Below are 21,339 nucleotides of genomic sequence, written 5' to 3'. Positions count from 1 at the left end.
ATTTAACTTTTTGAATAGAGAGGATGAAGTTATAGCAATTGTTTTAATGTCCCGGTCTGCTAATTCTTTTTTTTTTTTTTTTACAAATAGTTTATTGTCAAGTTGGTTTCCATATAACACCCAGTGCTCATCCCCACAAGTGCCCTCCTCCATGCCCATCTCCCCCCTACCCCCTCCACACCCATCAGTCCTCAGTTTGTTCTCAGCATTCAAGAGTCTCTCATGGTTTGCCTCTCTCCCTCTCCCCCACCATTTCCCCCCTTCTTCTCCCCCATGGTCCTCCGTTAAGTTCCTCCTAATCCTCCTATATGTGCAAACATATGGTTTGTCCTTCTCTGCCTGACCCGGTCTGCTAATTCTTACAGCTGTCAGTTTTTGCTTGGTTTTGATGTATTTTTCTTCTCATTACAGATTATACTTTCCTGCTTCTTTGTATGCCTCCTATTCTTTGATTGGTTGCCAGACTTTGTGAATTTTATCTTGTTGGGTGCTGGATATTTTTGTAATTCTATAAATATTCTGGAGCTTTGTTCTGGGACTTGATTAAGTTACTTGGAAACAGTTTGATCCTTTTGAGTCTTGTTTTTAACATTTGTTAGGTAGGACAGGAGCAGTGTTTAGGGCTAATTGTTCCCTACCACTGAGGCAAAACCCTTTCTCATACCCTACACATTTAGTCTGGCTGGTAGCATCCTGCACTGTTCCCAGCCCTGCTGATGGCCTGATACTCTTCCACCCAATTGTGTCATAGAGATTTTTTTCTCCATCCTTGAGTAATTTCCTTACTTATGGGTGAATACTAGTAGGGACCTTCCACACATCTCTGGCATTCTGTCTTTATGGCTTTCTCCTTTCCCATCCTCAGTTCTGTGAACTTGAGTGGTCTTGGCCTCTCTTCACTTTTGGCTCAACTCAGGGAGTCAACTAAGCGCTACCTGGATTTCTCCTTCTAGCACCTCAGCTTGGAAACTCTCTCCAGGCGGTGAGCTGGGGCAATGGTAGAGCTCAGTCTTTCAGGGATCGTTGTCTTTTGTTACTTGAAGTTTAATGTGTGGAGAACTATTGTGTCAGATATTTGATGGTTTTTTGCTGTTTGTTTCAGGACGGAGGGTAAATCTAATCCCTGTTACTCCATCTTGATCCTAATCTAATAGGATCTGAATCTCAACAAGTGCAAGACGGATCTCCTCATGTTTTTCATCAGACCTGCTCTTGTAATCTGCAACTATTTGACTTCTTTCTTTTCTTCATCCAGCTTTCCCCAATATTTACTCCATCAGGAAATCTTCTGGCTCCTCCTGCAAATTTGATACATAATATGATGACTCTATTTATTTATTATTTTGTTAATGTTCATCTATTTTTGACAGAGAGAGAGATAGACAGACAGACAGAGCATGAGCAGAGGAGGGAAACAGTATCTGAGGCAGGCTTCAGGCTCTGAGCTGTCAGCACAGAGCCCAATGCTGGGCTTGAACTCAGGAACTGTGAGATCATGACCTGAGCCACGGTCAAATGCTCAACCCACTGAGCTACCCAGGTGCCCCAATAATATGATGACTCTAAATCACCTCCACTGTTAGCACTTGGTCTGAGCTGCCTTCATTTCTTGCCTGGATTACCATAATTGTTTCCTAATTGGTTCCCTTTATGCTCTTTTCCACCTATATAATCTGATCTCAATTCAGTGGCCAGAGTGAGCCTTTGAAAATGTAAGTTCTTATTACTCTGCATTGGCTGCCTCTGCAGTTCTCTAATGGACCAAGCATGCTCTTGTCTCAGAACCTTTGCACTGGCTGTTTCCTCTTCCTGGAATGCCTTTTCCCTAGATCTTTGAATATCTAACTTCCTTCGATCTTTGCCAAATGTCCACATTCTCAATGAGGTTACCCCCCTCCTTTTTTAAAGTAGGCTCCACGCCCAGCCTGGAGCCCAACTCGAGGCTCGAACTCACAACCCTGAGATTAAGACCTGAGCTGAGATCAAGAGTTGGACACTTAACTGATTGAGCCACCCAGGCACCCTGAGGTTACCCCTTTAAAAGTTATTTTTTAATTAAAAAATATTTTAACACAGCTCCATCTCTTTACTTTTTGACTAGATAAAGCATCTACGTGGCTCAAAATTGGAAAGATCAAAGTACACAGTGAAAACTTTTCTTTTTACTCTTGTTCTCTCCATGAGATCATCATTGTTTCTTGCATATCTTTCCAGCAATATTTTATAGCTATAAAAACGGTATATACCCACTCCTCTTTTTTGTACAAATAGTAATATTTTATACACACTGTCTTGCTTTTTACTTTTTCCATTTATCTATCTTGGAGATTGAATGGCTACATTGTATTTCATTATTTGGATATTCCATGCTATGCTTGGAAATTTGCAGCCAGACCTCTCAGAATTCAGGATTCTAATACTTTGCTGTCATAAACAGCACAGCAATGACTAACCTTGTATATATGTAATTTATCTCACATGTGAGACTATCTGCAGGAAAAATTCCTAGAAGTAGAATTGCTGGATCAAAGGCATGTGCACTTGTGGTTTTGGTAGCATGTTGCCAAATTGTTCCTTACAGGGTATGGACCAGTTCACATTCCAACAAGCAATGCATGAGAGACTGTTATCCCTACATCTTCACCGACACAGTATATTATCTCTTAAAATCATATAGCTAAAAATATGGTGGGTTGGGACGCCTGGGTGGCTCAGTCAGTTAAGCGTCCGACTCTTGATTTAGGCTCAGCTCGTGATCTCACAGTATGGGGGATCAAGCCCTATTCTGGGCTCTGTGCTGACAGTGCGGAACCTGCTTGGGATTCTCTCTTCCTCTCTCTCTGCCCCTCCCCCTCCGTCGGGTTTGCCCTTTGTCCCTCTCTCTCAAAATAAATAAAAAAGTAAACATTTAAAAAATGGTGTCTTAAGTATTTTCCTTTTTATGAGTTATCTTAAGCCTCAAAGCTTAATCTTAATTCATATTTTCTGATGTGTATTCATAGAACATTGCTTTCATCCGTTTTTTTGTTTTTGTGTGTTTTTTTTTAACTCCATACCCCTGAAGGATAAGCTGCACATGACTTTGGAGGAGGGGAGTGGGACCAGGAAGGTCAGAGCAGTCACCGGACTCTGCTAGGATTGCCTCTGATGATGAAAAAAAGGACAAAGGACTCAGAATCTCAAATTTGCCAGGAACCTTGGAAATGATATAGCTCGATGTTTTCGTTTTTGTTTCAGGTTTTTGTTCTCACTACCTCGGCCTCCTCCACCCACTCCACTCCCAAATCCATTGGAATCCTGCAGGCACTTGACTTCTGAAAAATACTAAGTGGCTGCAATTAACATGTGCTCCTCACACACACTGCACACCACTGGTGAACGCACTTGTGTAGACTGTGAGAAAAGTCCACAATCCTGACATCTAAAGTGCTCTTTTTTTAAAAAAATATATTTTTTAAATGTTTATGTATATTTTTGTGTGAGAGAGAGAGAGCGCGTGCAACCTGGGGAGGGGTAGAAAGAAAGAGACAGAATCCAAAGCAGACACCAGGTTCTGAGCTGTCAGCTGAGCCCAACACAGGGCTCAAACTCATGAACTATGAGATCATGACCTGAGCTGAAGTCAGGTACTTAACCCAATGAGCCACCCAAGGGCCCCTCTAACGTGCTCTTAAAACCTGAAAGTGTTTAAATAGTTTGGCCCCAAGATTATTTAGTGGCAAAACCTGACCTGATGGGCGGCTATTTAAAGTTTTTGCTTAGCTCATATGCTGACAATATTCAAATGCTTTTTCAGAAGAAGTAGCTCCATTTTTTGTTGCAGAGTGCTGCCCTAGACTCTGCTGGGGACGTCACATAACAGACCATCTGTGACATTTCTGAAATCTGTGAAATCTGGAATATTGAAAGGCAGTTGGCCCTGAGGGTGTCAGATAAGGGATCGTGGACTTTCATCTGGACTTAAAACTTCTCATTACTTGGGAAGGTTTTAACTCTGCACTGGTTTTTTCAAATTCAGGCCTGTGTGTGTCAGTTCATGCCAAGCTGTTCAAACAAGCCCAGAAGAGTCAGTTGTGCAATAACATCCCGATAATATTGTATTATAAACACTTACAATGCTTATGTTCAGTTTCAGGGTCTTCTCTGACCTTTAAATGTGTCTTAAGTAATATAAGTTATCTAAAAATAATGTTTGTTTTTTAAATTTGTTTTTAATGTTTCTATTTTATTTTTGAGAGACACAGAGTGTGTGCAGGGGAGGGGCAGAGAGAGAGGCAGACACAGAATGTGAAGCAGGCTCTAGGCTCTGAGCTGTCAGCACCGAGCCAGACGTGGGGCTGGAAGCCACAAGCCTGTGAGATCATGCCCTGAGGAGAAGTTGGAGGCTCAACCGACTGAGCCACCCAGGCGCCCCTAAATATATTGTTAATCTTTCAACTTGGAAAAAAACATTTCGTAACACTCCTTTAAAATTCTTTTTAATGCTTATTTAAAACATTTTTTAAATGATTATCTATATTTGAGAGAGAGACAGAGACAGAGACAGAGACAGAGAGATGGAGACACAGAATCCAAACAGGCTCCAGGCTCTGAGCTGTCAGCACAGCTGACACAGCACAAAAGCTGTGAGATCATGACCTGAGCCAAAGCTGGACATTTAACCAACTGAGCCACCCAGGCACCCCAGTGTTTATTTATTTTTGAGAAAGAGAGAGAGCGAGCGAGCAGTAGAGGGGCAGAGGCAGAGGGAGACACAGAATCTGAAGCAGGCTCAGGCTCTGAACTGTCAGCACAGAGCCCGATGCGGGGCTCGAACTCACGAACTGGGGGGTCATGACCTGAGCTGAAGTGGGACCCTTAGCCACCCAGGGGGCCCTCATGTCACTCCTTCCTTAAGAGACACTTAGAGGGGTGTCTGACTGGCTTGGTCAGTGGAGCATGTGATTCTTGATCTCAGAGTTGTGAATTTGAGCTCTACGTCGTGTGCAGAGATTACGTAAAAGTAAAATCTTTAAAAAAACAAGCAGAGGCACCTGGGTGGCTCACTCGGTGAAGTGTCCAACTTCAGCTCAGGTCATGGTCTCATGGTCTCTGGGTTTGAACCTGTGTCAGGCTCTGGGCTGACAGCTCAGAGCCTGGATCCTGCTTCAGATTCTGTGTCTCCCTCCCTCTCTGCTCCTCTCCTGCTTATGCGCTGTCTCTCTCTCCCTCTCTCAAAATAAATAAACATTAAAAAAATTAAAAATAAATAAATTAAAAAATATATTTAGAAATCATAAAGTGGGCTTTTATTAACTTATTTTTTAATTTACTTTTTAAAGAATGTTTATTTTATTATTTGTTAATTTTTATTTTTTTTATTTGAGAGAGAGAATGAAAAAAAGCACCTGAGGAAGGGAGAGGGTCAGAAGGAGAGAGGGAGAGAAGCCTAAGCAAGTTCCAAGCTCCACTTCCATACGGAGCCTGATTCAGGGCTTGAGATGGGGCTCAATCCCACAATCCTGGGATCATGGCCTCAGCTGAAATTAAGAATCTGACATTCAACTGATGGCGCCACCCAGGCGCCCTGGAAAGTGAGCTTTTAAAACAAGCAACTACAAGTGTGAGGAAGTCAGGCTTTTCTTCTTAGTATATAATCAAAACAAAATTAGAAATAAATTGTTATCTACAACCTTAGTTGTAAACGTGTGCATAAATATTTTTGATTCTCATTGCCTTCTTAAGTATTTTATTTTTATTAAAAATTTTTTAAATGTTTCTTTATTTTTGAGAGACAGACAGAGCATGAGCGGGGAAGGGGCAGAGGGCGAGAAGGAGACACAGAATCCAAAGCAGGTGCCAGGCTCTGAGCTGGCAGCACAGTGCCTGACGTGGGGCTCGAACTCACAGATTGCAAGATCATGACCTGAGCTGAAGTCGGTCACTTAACCGATTGAGCCACCCAGGTGCCTCTAAGTAAGTATTTTAAACACGAGCTTATTAAATCTTTCAACTCATTCTGCACACTGGCATTTCTTGTAAAATTTTATTTGGAAAGAGTTTCAATTGCCCAATGGTATTAAAAACGGAAGAGGACACTGATAACTAGAGACTGTGGAATACATCTTCTTCAATCCTTGGAGGGACATAAAGGGGACCGCTGGGTTGTTTCGAGGGAAGAACAGGGAGGGGATTATAGAAAAGAGCATTTACTTCACACAGTGGCTTTCTGCATCAGTGATTTTAATATGGATTCTTAGTGGTTATCAATAAGGGGTCAGATCATTTTTATTTTTGAACGCACTGCTCTCTGGATTTTGACCAAGTGAATTGTGGCCTCAGCCCTCCCCCTCCTCCATCTCCTTCTTGATCCAGTCCACATAGTTGAGTAATTTGGTGTAGAAGCCATAGCCCCTGCCGCAGCCGATGCCCCAGGATACGATGCCCGTGGCCACCCAGCGGTCGTTGTCCTCGTCCTTCACCGCAAAGACGCCCCCGCTGTCGCCCTGGCAGGCATCCTGCTTTAGAGACGGGTCCCCGGCACAGAACATGTTCGGAGAAAACACGTCGTTCCTATTTTTTTTCCGAAGCCAGTTCTCGCACGCCTCTCGCCTCCCTACGGGCAGACGGATGAACTTGAGGTCGTAAGAGAGCCGCTCCTCCATTATCCCAAAGCCACTGACGTAGCCCATGAGGCCCCTGTCATAGAAGGTCTCGTTGTCCGGGAGGCAGATGGGGAGGAGGTTGGGGCCCAGGGTGACGCTGTTTTCCAGCTCCAAGAGAGCGATGTCCGCCTCGAAGTTGTTAGACTCGTCCTGGCGGTAGTCCGGGTGGATGCTGACCCTGCGCACCGGGTGGTTCGCGAGTTTGGTGATCTCCTCCACGCTCACGTGGCCCAAGAACACATCCCGGGTGGCGTTCTGCTCCCCGTTGTAGTCCTTGGGGTAGAGGGTGTGCGCGGCCGTGAGGATCCAGCGGTCGCCCAGCAGGGCCCCGCCCCCGGGCCCATAGATGTTGGTGTAGGCCTGCCAGGGGAAGTTGCCCAGCTTGGCCTTCTGCCCGCCGATGATGCGCTGCTTCTGTTCCACGGGGTTGACGGGCTTCCCACACACTGGAGCCGAGAGACAGGGAAGGCAAGTTCAAGGCGGCCCAGGCCCGTCCCTCCCCCCCTCCCCGCNTACTCCCAGATTCCCCATCTGCTCAGTGAAAGAGCGGGAATGTCAGGACCCAGTACAGTTCTCTGGGTTCCTCTGTCCCTTCCTCCCGGGCCGTTCCCTTCCCTTTCCCCCTGTCCCCCTCTTGTCTAGTTTTGACCTCAAGCTGGAGTGTCTCTGCATTCACTTAGTCGCCAAGCTCTGTGCAGGCTCTTCCTGAGGCCCCGCAGGGCTGCTCAAGGCACAGGCGTGGCCCCCGAGGGCGTCCACTCACCTGGCAAACACCGAGGAATCTTCTGTCCTTCCTTTTCGTTCTTCCAAATGCCCTCGGCCGTGCAGGTATAGGCCCCTAGCGGAAAGAGGGGGCTGTGGGNTAGGGGGGCAGGTGAAGCAGGTCCCTGAGGCCAGTGCTAGCACAGGGTGTGTGCCGGATGGGGAGAGGGGAGATCGGGAACCAACATGGACAAGGATCAAAGGCAAGGTTCAAACAAGTAAGGAGGGAATCTCACAAGTGTCCAGAGGCTCCCTACGTATATTTTTTGTTTTCACGTTCAGTGAAAAAAATCAGAACGTTAACTCTATGTTTGGTGTGACCCCTATGTGTGAAAGCAGACATAAAAACCGGAAGGGACACATGAACATCTTATCAGTGATTGCCTCTTGGAAGTGGGTTTGTAGATAGTAACGGGGGCTACATTTTCTGATTGCTGATAGCACCATGCCTGTTGCTAAGCACTTTCTCGGCATTATTATCCTCATGTTTTGGACAAGGGAACTGAGCTTAAATAATTTGCACAAGGTCACATAATTTCTAAGTTTCAGAACCAAGATGCAAACGAAGCATCGTCTGACTTCAAAGCTCAGCTGTTTAATACTACTATATAATTTCAATATAAGATTTTTTTTCCTTTTTGGATGTTCCTAACCTACAAAGCATGTGATTTATTTTATTTAAAAAAATTATTTATTTTGAGAGAAAAAGAGAGAATGAGTGAGGGAGGAACAGAGAGAGAGGAGAGGGGGAGAGAGAATCCCTAGCAGGCTCCGTGCCAACAGTGCAGAGCCCAATGTGGGACTTGAACTCACAAACTGTGAGATCATGACCTGAGCCGAAATCAAGAGTCAGATGCTTAAGTGACTGAGCCACCCAGGTGCTCTTAGGGTGTGATTTATTTTATTTTATTATTTTATTTTAATTTTACTATTTATTTATTTTCATGGTTACTCATTTTTAAGAGAGAGAGAGAGAGATAGAGAGAGAGAGAGATGTAGCATGAGAGCATGAGCAGGGGAAGGGCAGAGAGAGAGGGAGACACAGAATCCAAGCAGGCTCCAGGCTCCAAGTTCGAGTTGTCAGCACAGAGCCTGACATGGGGCTCGAACTCACAAACTGGAAGATCATGACCTGAGCCGAAGTCGGATGCTTAATTGACTGAGCTATCCAGGCACCCCTGGTTTATTTTAAAGAAAAGTTTTGAAGATGAGTTTGAGAGTCATTTAGTAAATCTAAATGCAAAAAAGGTCACAACATAGTAGCCTGAGGGGCTTATGTGGGGAGAATGCTGGGGAAAGTCCCACTGATATAGTTGTAGGTGGTGGTGGTGGTGGTGATGATGGAGGTGGTGGAAATGATGGTGATGGAGATCGGGATGCTGCTGCTGCTTGTGGGGATGGGAATGGGAATGGTCATGGTGAAAAGGAGCTGCCTATTGGTGAGATTTAAGATTTTCTTTGTATCAGCTCAGGTGCCTCCTTATTCAACCCTACTAGATGCCTCTTGGCACTGGACTTTAGGCCCCTGAAGCCTGTGTCTGGGGAAGATACCTTAATATACATATATTCCCTAGGGGTTATGTTGGAAGAAATCTCAGAAGGTGTGCTGAGAAGATGGAAGGGAGAAGGCCGCCATTTGCATGGCTCCCTACCTCTCTCGGTTTCGCTGATGTCACCTCTGGTCTGCATCTTGTAGTATGGCTCCCGGCAGTAGTACTGTATACGGGCCTGGTAGGTGTTCACCCCCTTTGTGGTGGTGTAATTGAAGTCCCCATTAGTCAGGCTTCGGGGCTGTCCACAGTCCTTGACTTGGAGAGAACAGAGGGCCGTATGAGAGCTGAGAATGTACTGGAACTTAAGTGGGGAGAAAATGAGTTGTCTGCCCACGGAACAAGCTGGAACCTTAGGGAAATACAGTCAGTGGGGAGCACTCATGATGGACTGGAACTAGATGGAGTGAAATTCAATTTTGGGTAGAGCCCAGAATCTCAGCCCTTCAATACAGCTGAGATGAGGGCCGACTGGTTTCTGACACGGGCCAAAGGCTTCAAAGGACAACTGAGGGGGACAGTCTTTTGGGGAGAGGCTTAGTCCAGCTCCTTTCTTTTACATCCCAGGTACCCATGGCTGGAGTGGGGGGAGGGGAGGGGCGGGAGCAGGGTCAGATGCTCCTGAGTTGTGACTTACTCTTGCATCTGGGCATGGCACGATGCCAGGTGCCATCATCCTGACAGACAGCTGTGAAGGAGTGCAGCACCTGGTCTCCCTGTGTGAGAGGAGGTAGACAGAGGTATAGGCGTCATTAGTACCAGAAGGCACTGCGGTTCCTTTCCTGCCTCTCCCACACCAGAGCAGCAGGGAATGCAAGAACATCTCTCAAGCTCTCAGACCTCAGCACCCCTGAGGGTGTGGCTCCTTTGTTCTTCTCAGACCAGGGCTACAGATGGGAGCACTGAGTCACACAGCAGAAAGTCAGAGCAAGGGCTCATCGTCAGGCGGAATCATCCTCTCTCTAGACCCTTGTCTGTTTCCACTAAGGTCCAGTTGAACCCCACAATTTGAAATTAAAAACAGAATAAGCCTGGTTGTGTGTTTTCTGCATTGAAGCAAAACACGGTGCCCCGATACAGAACCATATTTGTCTTCTTTTGGAATACTTGCTGGTCTAGGCCTGCATCACTTCATTTCTCCTAGACCACAGTTTTCTGAAGGGCAAGGGCCCAGCCACTTTCCGGGGTGCTTGAGATACTGATGTGTGCTAAGTGCTATTGTAGTTGAGTAGATAGCAGGGACAAAGCAAGAAAATGGCACCCTCTGGATGAAAAGTAACTGGACAACACGGGTGAGTTTTATTAAGGCCAACAACCATCCCAGAGAGTTAGCCCTGGAAAAGACTGCAAGAGAGTGTATATGAGAACAAGGATGTTTGAGTGAAATGCAAATAATGAGAGACAAACTGTGTGACTTGCTTTAACTTCTGTGATGTGAATGACAAATGCCAAGGTAAGGGTAGTGGCAGCATAAGGAAGGGAGGGTTGCAAATGTGAGCAAAGAGTAGGTGAGTCTCTAGTCTTTTGGGTCCTGGATATCCAGTCTTCATTATGTAGCTGGAGATACCTTGGGGTAAAGAGCAACTCATCTGGCTAGCTCAGCTTGATGTAATGTTCATAGGCTGCGTGAAGGCTCTTGTGAATATGTGTGTTTCTTTTTACGGATCTCCTGCATCTAGAACACTGCCTGACCCTCTGGAAACATTTAAAATGTTTGTTGAATGAATTAACTACTGCTTAAGGACATACCGAAGGTCTTCTCTCTGATTCTGATTAGCTCTTCCAAGTGGATCTGTTGAACGAAGATGGGATGTCCAGTCCTGTGTCCCTGCCCAGGGGTCACTCCACTTTCATGTCTTTCAAAATAGCATTTTAGTTTACCAGCTTTTGTAAGATTACCTGATAAAACCATGTTCTTTACTGAGCCTGCAAAGCTGAGGACAGGGTGGTGGGCCCAGGCTGAGAACGTGCATTACAAAGTCCTGGGGCAAGAGGCAGGAGATTTGGCTGGAGTCCCTGCTGTACAAAATCTGGGATGTTGAGCGAGTCACTCGTTGTACTCCACCCTGCCTTTTCAGTTCCTAATTCTACAGTTATTGCACTAAGTCAGTAGTTCAAAAACTTGGCTGCATATTAGCTTCAAGTAATCCTGATGCCCTAGGAGCCAGGCAGAGGCATCAATCTCCAGGCCAGTGGAATCAATCTCTTACAGGGGACCCAGACATCAGTATCTGTAAAATTCCAAGTGTTTCCAATGTGTAGTCATGTTTGAGAGTTGGTAGACCAGGTGACGCTTCCAGCTCAAACATCTGTGTGTCTAATTGGGGCTGAGCCTAAATCTCATGTGGGACTGGGCTACCCATCTGAATTGCCCCTGGAAGGCTGGGCCAGCTCTCTTCCCTCTGCCTTGGGCTCTTACCTCCACAAGCTGGTAGCCTTGTTTGCAGGTGACAATGAAGTAGTCACGAAACTGGTATTGAGGCTGTAGGTCCTGGATGATAGTGAACTTGTCTAGGGTCTTGGGCTGGGGGCACTTGATGACTGTTGAGGAGACCAGAGGACATGTTTATTTCAGAGCTACTGTCCTTCTTTCTACCATCTGATTCTGCCCCGTTTCTGGCTAATGAGAGGGGTCCCCAGGAAACTTTACTTTCAGTGGTATAATGCAGCTTCCAGCCTCGGCTGTCCCCCGACTCATCCGTGAAGAACAGCAGATCCACCGCATTGCTGCTGCTGTCAAAGTCAGCGGGTCTTTGCTTCCCACAGAACTCACCGATGTTCCGTCCACTGGCATAGATCTGGTGGGGAAGAGGTGAGGGCCATCTCTCTAATTCAGACATTTTCCCACTGAGCCAGGATGGTGGTGTGGTGGGAAGCCTACTTTCTGTGTTTGTTTTCAGCTGGATGGGAAAAGGGATTCCCCAGGACCCACATCCAGTTGTGTGGGAACTTGCCTAGCCCATGTGTGATGTTGGTTATTCCTGTCCCAGTTGGCTGGAGGATCTAGTGGGAAGTGGGGATGAGGGATGCCAGGTGGAGAGGGGAAGGAGAGGATGGGGGTCTCTCAGGGAGTAGGATGGCTGTACCTGTAGCTGATCATAGGGGCAGTGTACTTGCTGGTGGTCATCGATTTCGAAAGGCTCCAGGAACTTGATATGGAGGGTGAGGCCGCGCTCCACCCGGATGCTATAGTTGCAGCGCAGGTCAGGGGGGTAGGGCTTGGGGTACTCCAGGCTAGAGATGTAGCCCGATGGCTCTATGTACAGCTCACTGCTGCACTCAGCTGTGAGAGCAGAGCCGGGCAGGTGTCACCGGGGACAGCAAGCCCTTGCTCAGTCCCTGCCTCCCTCCCACAGGGCTCCAACCTCACCCTGGCAGGAATGCCCATCCTTCTGAAGCTCGTAGCCCGGACGGCAGGAACAGAAGTAGCCACCAGGGTAGTTATGACACAGGTGCTGACACTGGGGCTGGAGATTCTCCTCCACTGAGTTGCGCTGGGAAGCACATTCATCGAGGTCTGGAAGAGATTCCAGAAGGAAGGGTTAAATCCCTGCCGGGGACTTCTGTAATGGCTCTGCTCCCAGAGAGATCGCTTACCAGAGGCCTAAAGACAAAGTCATCTCCCGGCCACCTGGACCTTCAGGCCTCTCTCATGCTTTCTAGAAACTGCCCGATGGTGACAGAACCCAGGTTGGCAGGCCTCCAATGGACAAAGCTCTCTTGAGGGGAAAAATAAGGAAGGATAGGCTTCCTTCTCCTTTGGATTCAAGATTCCCCTTTTCTGGTCCCTATTCCATATGGCACAGGCCAGAGAAAAAGGCTCCCAGGGACCACTCACCCACAGCTTGGTAGTAGGCCAGGAAGCCCCTGTAGAACATAATGGTGCCGTTCTCCTCATTGGAGAAGTCCGTGTGGAACGTCAGCAGCATCTTGTTCCCTTCAGACATAAATTCCTTCGCTTCTGGGGGGTTGCCCAGTGGAGAACCTAGTTGCCCACAGAACCTCCCCAGAGTTTTCTTGTCAGCAGAGATCTGGTGGAGGAAGGACAAGGGGTGGGAAGAAGAGCTGTTGAGGAGACACGTCCCAGGAGGAAGGTCGGTGAAGGTCCTCCTTTCGTCCCAAAGAGTGAGTGGTGCTCTACTGCTGGAAGAGCCTGCACCTGGTTTCTACCTGCCGGGCTCTGGCTGTTGTAACTTCCCCCCGCCCTGGGAGGGACTTTCCTGGTGCATCTGAGTCTCCCTGTGGGTAACTCCTTGCATGCTCCCCTGTGCCTGGTACATCATCCCTTCCTTGTTCTATGTCCCCCAGCACGTTTCGGGCCTTTCTTCATTTCCACCACCTACATGCTCGTCTTCCACTGAAATCCAGGTTGTCTCTACCCAAGCCTTCAGCATTCCTTCATTCCTAGAGCCCGACAGGTCTGCTTTATTTTCTCTCTAGTTATCCCACTTCACCTTATGCAAACCATTCACATCCAGTCATGCCTCTTAATAGACTCAGCTGAGAGTGAGCCCCTCCAGCCTTCATATTGGCAAGCATCACCCTTATCTCTTTCCATTTAAAAACATTGTTTAAGTCTATTTATTTTGAGAGAGAGAGAGAGAGAGACAGAGGGAGAGAGAGAGAGGGAGTAAGAGAGAGAGAGCGCACATGAGTTGGGGAGGGGCAGAGAGAGGGAGAGAAAATTCCAAGCAGGTTCCATGCTGTCAGTGCAGAGCTTGACTCAGGGCTTAATCTCACGAACCCATGAGATCATGACTCAGCTGAAATCAAGAGGCAGATGCTTAACCAACTGAGCCACCCAGGTGCCCCCCACCTTATCTCTTTCTTCACAGGTTCCTTAACTCCTCAAAAGTGGAAGATGTCCTACCCTCACCCCATTCCTCTCTATCCCTACCGTGGAGATCCCTCCCCCAAACCCTGCAAACTTCTCAAGTCCTCTGGGCTAGGAAGATGTATCATTTTCCAGTCATTCTCTCACAGCCTCCAGAGGGTCTCCTGGCAATGCTATTTATCAGACGGGTATAAGCTCTACTTGGATCCTGAACCTCGAATCTCATTTTTATTGGATATGAGGTCCTCTTGGTTGTTTCAGAGGTGAGGAGGCTGAGCCCATTGACTTTGCTGAGGGCTATACTTGAGCTACCACCACACACATTTTTCTTCCCCATGTTCCTGTTTAGGCAGGCAGCCATGGTGATATTCTACATGGAAATAGGGAAACTGAGGCACAGTTGTTTTCCAAGGACTCCCAGCAAGTCAGCAGATGCGGCTGGTTTTTCTGACTTCTGTGGACGTAAATTTCCTGGAGGTGGGACCTGTACCTTCCCTCCTCCGTGTTTCTCCCTTCAATGCTTACCGAAGGCTTCTAAATCCAGCAAACCCCCCTTCCAGGGTGTCCCCTGACTCTCAGAACTCCACTTGGCCATCAGCTCTTGCAGGGCTGGGGCTCTGTCCACAGTTGGGGAATGCTATCCAGGGTGGTTAGAGCATAAGTCCTCAGTATCCAGAGACACCCAGCTCTCCCTCTGCCCTACCCAAACCAGATCCCCTACCTTGACATAGTCATAGAAACAGCCTTCAGAAGGCTCCAGGTCAAACTGCCAGAAGACGAGCTTCACCCTGAATCCTGTGGGCACTGTGATCACAGTGGTTGTCTCAAAGTTGTTGGGGTAAGGCTTGGGGTACAGAGGAGAAGTCACCTCCCCAAAGAGCTTCTGAGAAATGTGGATGGAGCCTCCCACCCTGCAGAACAGGATCGGTACCAGGAGGTATAAGAGCCACCTGCCGAAAAGAAAGTGGGTGTCTGTAGGGCTGGAGGGGTGCAGCACCCTTGCCATTTCGACAGTGACTGGGGTGGAGGTTGGGATGGTCGTACCGCTCGGTATTTTCCGCTCTGGCCATTCTAGACCTCACAGAGACGTTCTTGGTGGGGGTGGGTGAAGAGCAGAGGCTGGTCTCTGAGCTGCCGCATTGGGTATTCCTCCCCCAGGCAGTGTCCAGTCCAAAGGTTCATCATACTCCCTGCCCTCCCGCCACACTTTCCTCCCCTTCCTGGAATAAGACTGGCCTGGGACCAGTTAATTGAGGGTGAGGGTTTCCAGTCATGGTTCTTTAATAGGGCTCCCAAGGGCCAGCAAAGGCCTCTGGGAGAAACGGCCTAGAGAATATGGAGTTGCACACAGAGCGTACCCCTCCTGGACAGAGCGGGTCTCCCTATCTTGCTGCTCCCCTGCTATGAGCTAGGGGGAAGAAGGGAATGTGGCCATCACCTCATGTGTCTAAGGTCTCCTTTTGTCCTCAGGAGGAGGGATGGAGCGTATGTGTTTGTGTGTGCATGCGTATGTGTACCGCAACAGGTAAGGTATATGGGGAGGGGAAGGGTGTTCCTGTCTCCCTGAATAAATCTGGGAGCAGGTTTGCCCCGGATTCTCTCTTCTGGCCTCTCCCTCCCTCCCTCCCTCCCTGGGTCCCCATCAAGCCTTACTCACATTTCTCAAGGCCTGTTTTTGGATCTCGACTCTCCTGACAGCGTCTTCATCCACTCTGTGTCGAGGGAGACAGCGGTCATGCAGAGGATAGAAGGGGGAGGGAATGAGGGTGGAGGGGAAGGGGGGGAACCATTCCCGGAGAAATGTTGTAGCGAATGAACTATTTGCATAAACAAAATGAAAAAAAAATCTGTTTCCAGTTTAGTGTAGTTTTGGTTTTGAAATCCCTGATGGTGGTGCCACCTGCTGGCCCACGTGGGGAAGGGCTAGGGAGATGAGCCTGGGCTTCTCCAGCGGAGGACAGCCTTTGGTTTGGAAGCCCAGACTTCTCGGTTTCTAAATCTGGTCTGAATGTTCCCTTTCTTCAGGGACTGCTGTTGCCTTTACAAGTTCCTACAGCAAAGGCAGTGGACATCGTGAGGGGGACTCTTCCCTGCATCGGCCTGTTCCATTAATCCGGTTCGTCTTGCCCTTGGTCACCCAACAGGCCTGGTCCAGGAATGGTCAGGGTTTTAATGTCCAGAACAATGAGGTGGAAGAGGGCATTGCAGGAGGGGACAGAAGAGAATGGAGTTTGGTTGCATTGGGGCCCCTGCCTACCTCATCCCTGAATGGCACGTAAACACGGAACAGGATGTGTCAGGGTGACCCTACAGAGGTACTAGGGGCTGGGTTTTTTCTTTATTTTTTTTTATTCATTTTTGAGAGTCAGAGAGAGACAGCATGAGCAGGGGAGGGTCAGAGAGAGAGAGAGAGAGAGAGAGAGATAAAGAATCCGAAGACAGGCTCCAGGTTCTGAGCTAGCTGTCAGCACAGAGCCCGAACTGTGAGATCGTGACCTGAGCCGAAGTCAGACGCTTAACCGACTGAGGCACCCAGGCGCCCCATTAAGGGCTGTTTTAAGACGCTTCTTCCTGCTTCAATGAGCTCAGGCCTGCTAGTGAAGTTGGCTTGTAGAGAGGCAAGGGAAGCTGGGCAGGGGTACAGACCTCTCTTCTCCTGGGCATCTGGTCGTGTCCGAGCCCCTGAGAATCATGGCTGCCTAGGGCTAAGCAGTGTGACTGTGGACCAGCAATGACTTGGTCTTTTCTGAGAGAAAGCCAGGCCCCCGGGAGGCAACGGGGCTCTTGTCTTCCTGTGCTCCAGGGCACAGTCTCCTAAAAGTCTGCCCTCTGTGGAAGCCTCTCTCTCTCAATGCTGCACGGTCAGATACCCCGTGGCACCACATGCTATAGGGAGGCATGGGCGAGCAGACTTCTGAGTCCTCAGGCCTTTGTAGTCTACCCTGCTTGTTTCTCCAGTGAGATTAATCCCCCCATCCCTCCACCCACCTACCCACTCATTCATCCACGTACGGACTACCTGTTTCATGTGCTGGGCACTTGCCCAGGTGATGGATAGCAAGGACTCACAGAGATGGAGCCGTGTCCCATTAGGCAGGGACCAAGTCCTCACCGAATGTAGTTAGAGAGAAGGCACCGGGAAGATGCAAGGTCAACCAAGGTGTGGAGGGTTCCTCCGGCAGGTCCATGCATCAGGGCTGTGGAATGAACCTGACGGCGGGCGGGGCTGATCCACAACTCAATGCCGGACATGACCGTGGCCTTGTCAGGTTAGCAAAGGTAAGAAATAGAGGAGAAGGATAAGGACCAGATCAGGAGACAAGAAAGACGAGGAATCTTGTTGAGCAAATTGCACATTAGCATTCTGACAGTGTATGTGCATGTGCGTTGTGTTGTGTTGTGTTGTGTTGTGTTCACAGTGCAGGCAGAGGTTACGNGACGAGGAATCTTGTTGAGCAAATTGCACATTAGCATTCTGACAGTGTATGTGCATGTGCGTTGTGTTGTGTTGTGTTGTGTTCACAGTGCAGGCAGAGGTTACAGGTTAAGGAGCAGTGATGGAAGAGGACAGGTCCTGGCTGAAGCTCTCCCATCCATCCCGGGGACTCTGAGCTCTGTCCTGATACATACGACAGGCCTGGAATACGACAAACCTGGGCCTCATCATTCAGCCCCTGCCTCCCCTCCCCGCTGCCCGGCCACTGAAAGGAAACTTTCCTTGCGCATTTGTCGTATACCCTTGACTTACACCAAGGGTAGAAAGAAACAGCTGTAAGAAGACTGCTTCTGCACTGGCTTAAAAACTGGTATTGAAGACATTGTCTATTTTATTTTTCATTCCTCTTAGGATTTGAATCTGGGGGAAGAAGTTTCTCTCTTAAAGTTATGGTAAGTTTCCTTCTATGGATATATCTGTATCTAGATAGACAGATCTATATAGATATAAGTATATAATTTTTGCTTTGGCAGGGAGAAACATCAGTTTTTTAATCTTAAAATTTTTTTTTCTTATTTTTGAGAGAGAGAGCGTGGGTGGGGGAGAGACAGGGTAGGGGACAGAGGAGCTGGGGGAGGTTCTGTACTGACAGTGGCAGGCCCGACGCGGGGCTCAAACTCATGAACTGTGAGATCATGACCTGAGCCGAAGTTGGATGCTCAACTGCCTGAGCCATCCAGGTGCCCCTCATTTTGTCAATAATAAAAATAAGCAAAATAAAACTAAGATATGCTCATTAAATAAAATTTAGCAAAGTTTAGCAAACACAAAAGAACGGGGGAAAACCAAACAGCCCAAATAATACCACCTACCACAACTTCTGTTCGTATTTTTGGTTTTTTTTTTTTTTTTAATTTTAGGCTATTGTCACTAGTCTTTTATACCATAGGTTTAAAAAAATCAAAGCAAGCACATGTATGTACAACTTTGAATCCTGCTGTTTTTCAAAGATCAATTTAACCTTTAACCTTATAGCTAACTTGACCTTCAATGTTAGCAAATTTGCTCTCTTCTGTTTAATGGCATTAATTTCCTATTTCCGTCTGAACAACTGTATTTTACTTGTGTCTTTCACTGTAAATCACCGTGAGTCCTTACTACAAATTAAAGACCCCAGACCAGGGGGGGCCCACGGAACTGGAGGGTGTCTGCAGAAACATCCAGCCTGGTGCTGGGCTCAGCTTGGTGCCTGCAGGAGAGTGTGAGCCGAGTGATGTCATCTCCCCCAAAGCAGGAATTCCCAGGGGGGCCTGTAAGGGATGTGGGGATTGGGAAGGGGAAGTGTGGGAGTCTTGAGGACACTCAAGGGGTATGGTGTTCCAGAAAGCACATGACCTTTCCTGTCCCCTAGGAGCTGTGGGTTTGGGGCAGGCCACTTTCTCTCCCTGGGCTTCAGTTTCCTCATTTGTGAAATGTGGATCATAACACATCCGTTGCAAACTTGGTGTGAGGAGCCGATGGGAAGCACCTAGTGTGCAGAAGATGTCAAATAAAACGAACTCTTCACTACGATGATTGCAGCTAGGATATAGGGTGAGGGATGAAGCCGATACTTTGAATGTGGGAAGGGCAGTGAAAGGGGCTTTAGAACGTTTCAGAAATGAAAGCAATTAAGACCACATTCCTCATATTCCACTCGAACAGGGGGATGAGAAGGTGACAGTATCCCAGGAGAGGACAGAAGAAGCCATGTCAGCAGAAGATGAAGTTTATTATGTATTTATTGAAAAAAAAATTTTAATGCTCTTATTTATTTTTGAGAGAGAGAGAGAGAGAGAGAGCAGGTGAGGGGCAGAGAGAGGGAGATACAGAATCTGAAGCAGGCTCCAGGCTCTGAGCTGTCAGCACAGAACCCGATGCAGGGCTTGAACTCATGAACAATGAGGTCATGCCCTGAGCCAAAGTTGGACGCTTAACCCGCTGAGCCACCAAGGTGCCCCTATTTTATTTTTTGAGAGGGAGAGAGAGGGCTCAAGTGCGTGAGGGGGCAGAGAGAGAAAGAGAGAGAATCCCGGGAGGGGCAGACAGAGAGAAAGAGAGAGAAAGAGAGGGAGGGAGAAAGTGGGGCTCAAGCTCAACCAATGTGGGACTCGAACTCATGAATTGTGAGATCATGACCAAAGCCTAAGTCAAATACTTAATGACTGAGCCACCCAGGCACCCAGAAGATGAAGTTTAAGGGCAACTGGCTGAGATGTACAGCACTTCCCTGGGGGGAGCACAAACTGGCCAACTAGAAAAAAGGTAGAAGAGGAGGAGGGGGGCGCTGGTGGAAGGAAGAGTTCTTTCACATGAGGGATAGGGCAGCGATCCTTGAATAGGGATTCCCTGCCCCCATCTCCAACCCTGAGCCCAGTCTGAGCTCCTAACCTTCTGCTTTTTTGGGGGGCCTCCATAGTTGAGCGTCACTGCTCAGGCGCCCCTAGGGTCAGTCCTTTCCCCCCATCACTCCCTTGATCCAGTCCAGGTAGTTGAGCACTTTGGTGTAGAAGCCATAACCCTCGCCACACCCGACGCCCCAGGATACGATGCCCGTGGCCACCCAGTGATGGGCACGCTCATCCCATACCACGTAGGCACCGCCACTGTCCCCCTGGCAGACACCCTGCTGCCTCGCCCTGTCCCCAGCACAGAACATGTTGTCAGAAAACACCTCGGACCTCTGCTGCTCTCGCAGCCAGGCCTGGCAGGCCGCCCTCGGGGCGATGGGCAGCCGGGAGTACTTCAGCTCGGTGGTCAACCAGCCCCTGTCCACGCCGAACCCACTGACGTAGCCCAACACGCCGCTGCTGTAGAGGGACTCGTTGTCGGGCAGACAGACGGGGCGGAGGTTGGGGCCGAGGGGGACGCGGTGGTGGAGCTCCAGGAGAGCGATGTCCCCATCAAAGTTGTGGGGCTCATTCTGGCGGTAGTCGGGGTGCACGACCACGCGGCGCACAGGGTGGCTTCCCAGCCTCAGCATCTCGTCTATGCTTGTGTGGCCCAGGAACACACGCACGCTCCGCTTCTTCCAGGGCAAGACGGCGTCCTTGGGATAGACGGTGTGGGCGGCCGTGAGGATCCACCTGTCGCCCAGCAGGGCCCCCCCTCCGCGGCCGTGGATGCTGGTGAGCGCTTGCCAGGGGAAGTTGCCCGGCTTGGCTTTGGAGGAACCGAGGGCCTCCTGGTTCTGGGCGATGGGCGTGAGCGGCCGGCCACAGACTGGGAGGGAAGAGGGGCACAGGTGACATTAGCCGCTGCTTCCAGATGCCTTTGTTAAAGGCCTGCTTCTGTGAAGTGCTCTCTCCTGTCTCCACAGACATTTAAAACAAAATCACCCTTGGGGCGCCTGGGTGGCTCCGTTGGCCGAGCCTCTCACTCTTGATTTGGGCTCAGGTCATGATCCCAGAGTCACCGGGATTGAGCCCCGGGTCGGGCTCCACGCTCAGTGTGGGGCCTGCTTAGGATTCTCTCTCCCCTCTGCCCCTCTCCTCTATTGTCTTTCTCTAAAATAAAATCACTCTTATTTATTCTACCTTAATAATGGGATTAAAAGTTTTAATTCCAGTGTGATTAGTTTCATGTGTACATTATAGTGATCCAACAAGTCTACACGCATGACGGTCAGTGTGCGCGTCACGGTAGGTGTGCGCATCACGGTAAATGTGCTCTTGACCCCCTTCACCTGTTTCAGCCATTCCTCAGCCATTTTATTCATTTATTTATTTATTTATTTTTATTTTCTATTAAAATTTTTTTCTTTTGTGTGTGTTTTATTAGTCTTTTTGGGAGACAGAGTGCAAGTGGGGGAGGGGCAGAGAGAAAGGAAGACATAGAATGGGAAACAGTCTCCAGGCTCCAAATGGTCAGCACAGAGCCTGACATGGGGCTTGAACTCGCCAGCCATGAGATCATGACCTGAGCCCAAGTTGGACACTTAACCGACTGAGCCACCCAGGTTCCCCCTACCTTAGCCATTTTAAAGCCACTTCTTTAGACTCTTGATGGAGCCAGCCTGAGCCAAATCATGCAGCAAGCAGAGTTTGTCCAAACTCTCCTTTCTTTTCTGGGCCC

General features: G+C 48.6%; 2 protein-coding genes and 1 long non-coding RNA gene across 5 annotated transcripts in view; 1 reads left to right on the top strand and 2 right to left on the bottom strand.

Annotated features, from left to right (window-relative positions):
- Window positions 1-6,205: 6,205 nt before the first annotated feature.
- On the bottom strand, window positions 6,206-15,594 carry C1R (complement C1r). The gene is made up of 11 exons (XM_077759073.1): window positions 15,448-15,594; window positions 14,512-14,740; window positions 12,795-12,987; window positions 12,327-12,473; window positions 12,043-12,239; window positions 11,607-11,754; window positions 11,376-11,497; window positions 9,594-9,672; window positions 9,059-9,214; window positions 7,408-7,482; window positions 6,206-7,090 (listed from the first exon to the last, which is right to left on the bottom strand). Coding segments are annotated over exons 1-11 (2,121 nt in total). The 5' UTR covers window positions 15,450-15,594; the 3' UTR covers window positions 6,206-6,317.
- A 1,748-nt stretch (window positions 15,595-17,342) lies between these two features.
- Window positions 17,343-21,339, top strand: part of LOC144227462 (uncharacterized) — a 6,281-nt gene continuing 2,284 nt past the window's right edge. The window contains exons 1-2 of the long non-coding RNA XR_013333933.1: window positions 17,343-17,678; window positions 20,301-20,393. This is a non-coding gene — a long non-coding RNA (uncharacterized LOC144227462). The remainder of the gene's footprint in view (window positions 17,679-20,300; window positions 20,394-21,339) is intronic.
- Window positions 18,979-21,339, bottom strand: part of C1RL (complement C1r subcomponent like) — a 13,277-nt gene continuing 10,916 nt past the window's right edge. For all 3 annotated transcript variants that reach the window (XM_077759072.1, XM_077759070.1, XM_077759071.1), the window contains one exon: window positions 18,979-20,487. In XM_077759072.1, the coding sequence (XP_077615198.1) occupies window positions 19,715-20,487 (773 nt within the window). In that variant the 3' untranslated portion in view covers window positions 18,979-19,714. The remainder of the gene's footprint in view (window positions 20,488-21,339) is intronic.

The sequence above is a fragment of the Crocuta crocuta genome, unplaced genomic scaffold (genome assembly GCF_008692635.1).
Source record: "Crocuta crocuta isolate KB4526 unplaced genomic scaffold, BGI_CrCroc_1.0 scaffold72, whole genome shotgun sequence".
Taxonomy (NCBI): Eukaryota; Metazoa; Chordata; class Mammalia; order Carnivora; family Hyaenidae; genus Crocuta; species Crocuta crocuta.
The sequence above is the reverse complement of the archived record's forward strand: the minus strand, read 5'-3'. Positions and strand labels throughout refer to the sequence as shown.

Coding starts and splice junctions, on each gene's coding strand:
- C1R (XM_077759073.1), bottom strand. Junction 12,240..12,326: donor GGATGGGCATTCCTGCCAGG/GTGAGGTTGGAG, acceptor CTGCTCTCACAG/CTGAGTGCAGCAGTGAGCTG. Junction 9,673..11,375: donor AAGGCTACCAGCTTGTGGAG/GTAAGAGCCCAA, acceptor CCTCTCACACAG/GGAGACCAGGTGCTGCACTC.